The following is a 9170-nucleotide window of genomic DNA, read 5'->3' as shown; positions in this document are numbered from 1 at the left end:
AAAAATATGTGTTCAGTATTTTAAATTTTTTAGATATTAATAAGTAATGTATTTTACGTGGTCCTTATTTGACATTTTGCTCACAATCAGAATGAAAACAAAATAATTTTTACTACTTTATTGCAAATTTTTCTTTTTATTGATTATAATTCACATAGATTATTATGAGCTAAATTTTGCATGTACTTTTATTTATTACTCCCTCCCTCCGTTTGAAACTATATGGTACCCTTTTGTTTGATTTTTTCAGAAACAAGGTGAAGTTATACTTAGCTTTTGGCTGCCTGCTTCAAACTTCATATAGCTCTGGCGTAATGGCATGTGCTGTTGTTTTACTTGCATGGGCCACGAGGTCATCAACGTCCAATAACAAACAGGGTCACCATTCAATGGCCCATTATAAACGTGGTCCAACCCGACCAAGTCCGAATAGAAAAATTTGTTAGCATTCAAAAGCCCGAAGAGCTGCGCGGCACAGCCTATGCTCTCTCTCATAGGGGCCAAGGCCCAATCGAGCCCACTCCTCCTCGACACAACCCAATCCATCCCGTTCCTCCGCAGCCTGGGCCCAATTCTCCCTCTCCTCTCCAACGCGGCCACGCCAAACTATCTCAACTAACGTTTTCTCGTTCACCTCTCTCAAAAAAAAAAAAGTCTTTTCAGACAGGGAGGGGAAAAAAAATTCGGCGGCGACTGGAGGCGATGGCAGCGCAGGCGGAGGCGGAGGAGGAGGTGCGGCTGGAGCTGGAGGCTGTGGCGGCGGTGTACGGCGACGACGTCCGCGTGCTCCGCGACCTCCCGCCCCACCTCGTCGTCCACGTGCGGCCCCGCACCGCCGACGACTCCTCGCAGCAGGTCCGCCTCGCCCCTCCCCTCCCCTCCCCTCGACACTAGCCCTCTTCCTCTCAGGCCCCCATTGTTTTCCCCGTCCCTCGCGATTACCGAGTGTGGTGGGTCGCGGATGGATGATTCGATCCACCGGCTGGCCAGCCATCTGGTGTGGTGTGCTGTGCTGTGACAGGTAGTGGGCGGTGCTAGAGTTGCCGCCTGTTCTGAGGTGAACCCTAGCTCTCGGAGAAGAGAAGGGGGATTAGTGAGTGGTTCAAGTTTAATCCTTTGGGGGTGACTAGTTGAGCTGTTGGAATATTGAAGATTTGTATGGTTAGCGCTTGTGGGCTTACAGGTTGATTAATTTTAGGGTGTATCTGTGGTGCCATGATCCTGATGCTTTGTTAGTTAACAGTTTAATTTGATCAATTGCTGTGGCAATGATTGCTATTATTGGCCTGATGCTGCAGTCTTGGCAGGCAAACAGGGGTATATACTTAGGAGCCGAGTAGTATGCACTTGTGCAAGCAGTCAAGTGCAATTTTAGTTTGATTACACTCAGATAGTTTCAATTAAGATTTATGGGCCCTCATGTAGGAAATTCATCCTGGAGGACTAGTCTAAACACAAGAGCCACAATCTTTAGGCGGATGTAGTCTTTACCTTTCTCCCCAAGGATTTGTTGTTTGCTCTCTTATCCTGCTATAATCATAATGGAAGTGGCAGTAAAGCTGCCAGCACCAAGCAATAACTTCTTGGTTTTTTGATAAAATCCCTTGGTTGCACTTTCCATGAGCTTTGAAGTCTATATAGTCGTGGCATTACTTTTGTTGCTTGAGATGAAGGCATAGAGATTTATCTACTGTTTTGTTTCTTAGACTTTGACATTGCTAGTGGCGTCTGATGCACGCTGGTAGTTCGATCAATATTGCCCTAAATTCCACTATTTTTATTAGGAGTTATACATTATGATCTGTGTGTTAATGCTGAATTGCTCTGCTTTCAGTTTGTGGAACTCTTTCTTGGAATTAAAGCATCCTCACAGGTATGAACCTCTACTACCATTCGAGATTTTCTGCTCATCTATCCCAACCTACGGATTATATGGTTAGGAATAATTTTTCCACTACTCGTTAATTGATCAACATAGCAATAGTCAAGACTCAACAATATGCATGTTAACATCAAGCATTAAAGTTTTCATGTACATGTAAACAGGTATGTTTCAATGATGCATTGAGATAAATTACTGTTTGAAAACCTTTGTTGTGGAATCATGCCAAGATCTAAAATCATTTCTTCTCCAAAATTTTTATGCCTTGGAATGAAATTTTACAGTGCTTATGGTATCATAGGTTTAGAACAAAACATGTCATATCAAGCAATCATTTCAAATTACAAAACTCATATTATAGCTTGATATTGATATCTAGCATGCTTGTGACATTTTACTACAGTATCATGATATGCTGCTGCCCTTCTGACAGAAACAACTTTGTTCATAATACTTCAGACATGGTTAAACTTTTGCTCAGTCTTGATTGTTAATGCACTTTGGATTTATGGCATTGCCATATTGTACTTGCAGTATCCAAATGAACCACCTCACATTTATGCTGTGGAAAGTAAGGGCCTTGATGAGGATCGACAGTCATATCTTATTAGAAGCATCCAGAACAAGGCAAAAGAGCTTTCCAACTATCCAATGCTTGTGACATTATGTGAGGTATTCAGTCTGTTTTGCTTTCTGTACAGCACAGACCATGATTTTTTTAATATCACAAGGTTCAAAAGATTTTTCACAATCGCAATGTGTTAGTTGAAACAATTCTTGCCTTAGGTACCGTGGGTGCTAGCATTAGACTCAATTCCTTTACCTTCACTTCTTACTCACTATTTGTATACAAACAGAGTTAATAAGATTTACTGCCTTGATGCTTTCAAATTGTATACTATGCCAGGCTCCTTAAACTATGGTATCTTTAGGCAACTATCAGATGGCATTTTTACATGTTATTGTTAGTAAATGATCTATATGTTAGGTTTAATAGTAATATGTGATGAATGAGCGAGAAATGGCGCCAAGCTTGTGCTTGTAGCAGAGTTTGTTGTTATAATTCACCAAAACACACCATCTGAATGTTTCACATGGCCCCATATCCGCATGTCAGTGAATATCAAAGGAATCCTGTAGCAGGAATCTGTTAATATCCATCGTAACAAGTGTTGTCTAAGAGGGTGGATGGTTCCATTTCTTTCACATGACTTAATAACTTTACATGCAGGAAGCTGGAGAGATCCTCTCGAATATGAATCATCCAGCAGGGGATTGTCCACTGTGTCTATATCCTTTAATGAGAGAGGATAAGGATGGCTCTGAGTTGCCTTTCATGAAGTTGATGTCATGCTACCACTGCTTCCACAGGTTGATGTCTTAACTCATGCATTGACATAACTGTACTGTAGTGCAAATAATTTATTCTCACTAGTGGTAGCCTATATTCTTGCATTGCAGTGACTGCATTATGAGATGGTGGGAATGGCTCCAACATGGTGATGCTAACCTTAAGGAGCGTAATACTAGAGGTGCGGATATTATTTCTTGTTTGTCCACTTTCCCTTCTATTTGAATTTTTTAGCATAATTCGTAGAAATGTTTCATGCACTCCTGAATCAAAGCTGCTTACAAACATTAGTAAGTTGATGACTGATACTTGAACCAAAGTTGCTTACAAGGATTAGTGGGTTGATGCTGATATCTGAACCAAAGCTTCTTAGAAAGAGTTGTTAGGTTGATAGTTGATACTGAAACAAAAGCTGCTCGCAGAGATTATTGTTCCCATGGAAATTTTTTGTTAAAAGTTTGCATGTCATGAAGTCCATAGTATGCTGCCTCTTGTGAACTGCACTTGAATTCTAGGCTTTTAGTCCATTCTGAAACAATGACGACTCTGTGTGAGGTGCAATGTTCGTCGGGGGCAGCCAGCGTAGATTGTAGCCGAATGAGGTGCGAGGGTGAGGGGAGAAGAGCCGCCGTTGACCTGTGGTCGCCGGCAACTTAGCTGCTGGCCAATCTGCAGGGAGGAGTTGGGGGTGTGCGGGTTACTGTTCACGTGAACAGTACTCGAGGGGGAGGGGGTGGAGGCGCAGGGAGAGGTGGAGAGGCAGGGGGCAGGGTAGGGTTTAAGCTTTTCCTTGCTGATCCAAAATAGATTGCACCCTTTTAGTTTTATAGTGACTCCTAACTTAACTCCCAAGCAATCTAAGGATGGAATCCTTCCATCTTACAACTCAATCTCTAATTATTACCTAACTTAAACAAAAGGACTTCCTAATACTTGAATAGACTAAAGATAGAAGGGAGGGGGCTGCTGGGCGCCTGGACCCCCTAGGGTGGTGCGGCGAGGGCTGTAGGTGCCCCTGCACGCCTGCCTGCTGCTGTTGGGCCTGCCTGGCCCATGGCGCCAGGGCCCTGGCTGCCCATGCACGTGACACTCTGGTGTCAGCAGTTTACTGAATTACTATCGTAAAGAAGCACATTAAATTGTCAACATATGGGATTATTTATTTCTCGCTTACAATGTCATTTGGTATTCTATCAAGGGCGCAGGGCTTTAGATACATCCGTAAATTCTTGCATACATGTAACTGACATTTTTGTTCATTGATTCGATATGCTAAATGTCATTAATCTTGACTTGTCCTGCTAATTATTAATGCTTCTAAAGGATTCGATTTGTCCAGCTCAGGCAAGCATTATAATGTGAATCAGAACAAAGGATTTTGTCCAGTTTGCCGCAAAGTGTTCGATGAGAAGGATATTGAGCATGTTCGTGATCTGTTGGGTGAAAGTACTTCCCGGCTGGTATGTCTCAGATATGGTTTACATACAAGTGAAAACCCTTTCTACATTTTGAGGCTTTGCCAGTTTAAGTTTACTGCATTGAAGCCTTGATCATATTACTCCATATCACTATTGCCCACTATATCATATAATCCTTATCTTGAATAAATGAGACCCGCCATAACTCTTTTCCTGTTTTTACTTGTTCACCTCTAGGAATCATTGACACTTGACCTGGGTGAAGATGAGAAGGAATTGTTCCATTCTGAGGCAGAGCAAATCAGGAGAAAAAGAATCGAATCACTTGTTAATCTGCAGCAAGAATGCAACGGGCTGATTGAACCGAAGAAAGACCTTGCCATACAACCGGGAATGTATGTTACTCTTCCTCCCAGCACACCAGACACAGCTGCAGAAGAGAACGCTGATCCCAGCGAGGACACCCCTACTTCAACCTCAGGAACAGAGCAACGCAGCCAGGTAAACAACACCAGCAGCAATAAGCCGAAGAATTCTGGATATCGAAGGCGAAACCGAGCTAACACTTCAAGAAGACAGCCTCACGGCCAACCTCATAGGCAGCCTGGTATGCAACAGTGGCAGAGGAAAGAAGCAGACACTTCACAGCAATAACATTGAAGCAATGAGGGTGTGAGGTGTTCTATCGGTTATGTATATTGTTGGTGCGCCCTGTGTTTTTTTTTCCATGGCACACATCATAATTTTTGCACTGTTGACCAAGAGAGTTAAAGAGTATATTGTCACACCTGGTTTTAAAACGAAATCAAGTGCTATCTATATGTATGCCAGGATCAAGTGCTATCTATATGTATGCTAGGATCAAGTTTCATACATATAGTGACATCATCAGTGAATAATAATAACAGTATCATGTAAATGAATATAAATAATGAGTTACAAGTCTATCAGATATATACAGCTTAATTTTAGAAATGGAGGCTTCAAACTTCACAGCTAATTGATTGGGGTTGCATACGTATAGAACTTAGCATCATCTTCAGAAAACTTCACACACCTTCCTTGTATGAGCAGTAGTAAGCAAGCATGAGTATACTTAGGGTTAGTATTCAGCAGAGCTACAAGAAATAACCTGAATAATGATTTAAATCCATCTTCAAGTTTATTAATCATGTGAGGGTTCAGGGCGCTCTTCACCGTGAGCACGGCTGATATATCAGTTTTAGATACTATGCAGAGGTTGTACACTTTCACCACAAGTTGCGTAAAAAGTTTAGAATAACTTTAGACCCAACCATGTTGTGCAAAAATAGGCACTTATCATACTACCGAGGTGTGATTGCATAGGGACGCTACGAGGCATTTACAAAGATTTCCTAATAAGAAGTAACCCGCTAAGGTTTCTGGATCAGTAGCAGAGCATAAACCTCTCTCAAGACTGCGAAGCTACCGTAGTGCAGAGTAGTCTGAGGGCCAGGTTATACCCCATCTGCCACCATCCCTCTTACCCATTCGATAAGACCGCTTCAAACTAGAGTCTCTAATTAATTAGCTAAGACAAGAGCTATGTAGTTCTTGTTGTTGCACTGTTTTCCTAGGTGGTTGCTCAACGTTCCAATTAATTTATGGTATTCTTGTAAAATAAGCATAGATAGAAAGATGCTTAGGGACACTTGCATTCCTCCGAAGATACAGCTGCTCAGATTATCTTCAGCTCTTGTTCTTCGAAGCTCTCGAACGACGTTCCTTCGGCTCGCAACAATCATCGGGCACAAGCATACGAACAAAGAAGCACAACTAAAAACAATACACCAATCAAAATAAAAGCTTTGAAGGAGTATACTAAATGATTCTTTAGGGCTCGATTCTAAGATCACAAAGGCGCGTGAAACACTAAGAATGATAATATCATTAAAAAATATACATCTATGGGAAACTTTGATTGCAAAGGAAAAGATAAGAGCTATATGCTGCATTTATTTTAATTAGAAAATATATGTAAAGGATACTTTTAGAAAATATCCTAAGTGAGAGTTCATTCAAATTATATTTGTATCCGAAAAGACGATGTAAAACCTATTCAACTTTTATTTATAAATATTCATGTACAAATTATGCCATTTAAACATTTAACTTTGGAAAATAAACTATATGTAATAACATCTAATCGTCGCATTGAACTAAAACAAGTTATAATTTGAAACTCATTCATGTTGATACTAATCATATTAACACTTACTTAAAGAAAACCGATGTATAGATCTAATTAGCTTTTAATTAAAAAAATATTTGAGAGTAAGCATTAATCAAATTAACACTTATTATGTAAAGCGGTGTATAACATTAAATAGCTTTTAATTAAAGAAGACATGTTTAACAGGCATTAATCAAATTAACCTTCAGTTATGAAAGCGAGGTACAACTCTAATTTGATTTTATTTAGAAAACTCAGTTAAATCGGATTAGTCAAATTAAGATTAACTATGAAAACCGATATGTATACCCTAATTAAACTTTATTAAGAAAAGGTATTCAAATAGGCATTAATCAAATTAATTTTAGAATAAATTCTTAAAACACATATTAGGGTAAATATCATGGCTAGCGTGTAGTTTATGTTGAGACGAAACTAACTCAACAAGAACGAGCTTAAACGGATATGAAACATGCGAGGTATGGTCATTTAAAGATTCTAGGGATTTATTCGCGATTAACCCTAGACAATAGGGGCTAGCAAGGAAGATTTCCGAGACACATTGAACAGACAAAGGTTAGGTCTAGATATGAAAAGTTCATGGGTTGGACTGGTTTGCAAATAATCTAATTGATCTAGGGGTTTATTTGAAAAGCAGCATAGACTCAGATAATTCTGCCAACATTACAGATTTCCCTAGGCTTTAAATTGCAAAAGCTCCAGCTTCTATAGGCCATGGCGGGCGGGTGCCCTGGCCGGCAAAAATCAGCGGCGCTCCGAGCGATGATGGGCTCGGCTGAGGCGGGGAAGACGGAGAAGAGGTCGAGGGGACCTCGAGGCGGGTCTTACCGACGTCGGAGGTAGACTGAGCTAGCGGGAATCTGGAGGCGGGTGGTTGGCTCGTCGATCTTCACTGGCCGGTGGTGCCCTAGTGCTGGACGGACGACGAGGATAGGCAGCGAAGATTCGGCTTGACTCCATGGACATCCTCACGGTGACGGCGTTGCCCAACGGTCGACAGGCGTGGCGAATCGGAGTGCGGGGAGTGCAGCGGCGGCGCTCAGCTCGGCAGTACGCTCGTCGGCGGTGGTTTGGAGCAGTTGTGGAGCGCAGAGAACGCGGAGGCTCCGAGCTCAACTTTATAGGCGGGTAGGGTGCCTTGGTGCGCACGCCAAGGGCATCGCAGCGGCGGGGCGACGTACTCGACTCGGCAAGCGCGGCTGTAGCTGGGCCTGGATGGGCCTGGCTGGACTGGTGGATGGGCCCTGGCAGCTGATGAGCCCGCGAGCTCAGCCCAAAAGGATAGGATAGGTTTTTTTAAAATAATTCTGTGTGTCAAGATAAATCCAGAAAATTCTAGATAAATCATTTAGACCACGAAAAATACTCTAAAAATTTCAAAAATTCCAGGAGAATTTCTAGAGATAGTTTGGGACACGAGGAGTCCAAATATAACACTTGGAGCTTGTGAAAAAGGGTTTTAGAGTCTTCTAATAAATATATTAAGCTCTAGGAAAATGAGAATAAATTCCAGAAAAAGCTGGAAAATTCTCAGAAGAACCTGGTCATCGTCTAAAAGCATTTTAAAATATTTACACTCAACAAGCACCAAGTGCATCGGCATAAATGCAACACACATAAAACAACACTATTTAATTTAGAAAAACAACCAATTATTTTTCCTATACTACATTTCCTGTCAAGAAATAAATGTTGGGAAATTTTTTAAAATTATGAGAAAATTATTTCTTAATTTTTCTTTCTAATCACATCCTGAAATCTAAAAAGTGACATATATCTTGCCGGATTTTATTTCTGAAGGATAAACAGTGCATTGTGGTTCATGTCACTGCAAAATTGAAGCTACGCTCCTGCTATGAAACGCAAAGTAGAAAAAACTGCTTTCTTGACCCTACATATACTCCATATTTTTTTCATTTCGAGGTGCTCTACTGAAGTGCTCGGTTCAAGTTGAATTGAAATGAATAATTTTGTTGTTCAAGTTGCCACTTGCAGTAAGAAACGTATGATGCCAACGAAATAGTGTAGATACTAAGCAAACATGTTGTGCTCAACTGCTCATCATTTTGAGTACAACCAACAACAATATCTTGGCCCCCTCAAAAAAAAAAACAATATCTTGGCCAAGCATGGGCGTGGCAGTTTAACAATATAATTTGTTCTTAATGCTGCTTGGCCTTTCTTTACTGCTCTTTGTTGGAAATATTGTGTTATGGCTTATACTTTGTAACAAGCACTGAATTACATTGCCGGGGTATATATACTGATATTTCCATTGTCTAACAAAAGAAAAGTAGAAGAGAT

The 9170-nt window shown here is 41.0% G+C and overlaps 1 protein-coding gene across 1 annotated transcript; it reads left to right on the top strand.

Moving 5' to 3' along the window:
- Positions 1-647: 647 nt before the first annotated feature.
- LOC101765368 (E3 ubiquitin-protein ligase RNF25) lies at positions 648-5596 on the top strand. Its single transcript, XM_012848010.2, has 7 exons — positions 648-855; positions 1835-1873; positions 2417-2554; positions 3114-3253; positions 3344-3414; positions 4557-4693; positions 4889-5596. Exons 1-7 carry the CDS (start codon positions 703-705, stop codon positions 5303-5305), a joined length of 1095 nt encoding a protein of 364 aa, XP_012703464.1. The 5' UTR covers positions 648-702; the 3' UTR covers positions 5306-5596.
- The last annotated feature ends 3574 nt before the right edge of the window (positions 5597-9170 follow it).

The sequence above is a fragment of the Setaria italica genome, chromosome VIII (assembly GCF_000263155.2).
Source record: "Setaria italica strain Yugu1 chromosome VIII, Setaria_italica_v2.0, whole genome shotgun sequence".
NCBI lineage: Eukaryota > Viridiplantae > Streptophyta > Magnoliopsida > Poales > Poaceae > Setaria > Setaria italica.
Note: the sequence above shows the minus strand (reverse complement) of the source record. Positions and strands in the feature narration are given on the sequence as shown.

Excerpts from the sequence above, each read along its gene's own strand:
- LOC101765368 (XM_012848010.2), top strand. The coding sequence starts at position 703 with ATGGCAGCGCAGGCGGAGGCGGAGGAGGAGGTGCGGCTGGAGCTGGAG. Across the intron at positions 856-1,834 it reads CCGACGACTCCTCGCAGCAG|TTTGTGGAACTCTTTCTTGG; the intron begins GTCCGCCTCGCC and ends CTCTGCTTTCAG. Across the intron at positions 2,555-3,113 it reads TGCTTGTGACATTATGTGAG|GAAGCTGGAGAGATCCTCTC; the intron begins GTATTCAGTCTG and ends CTTTACATGCAG.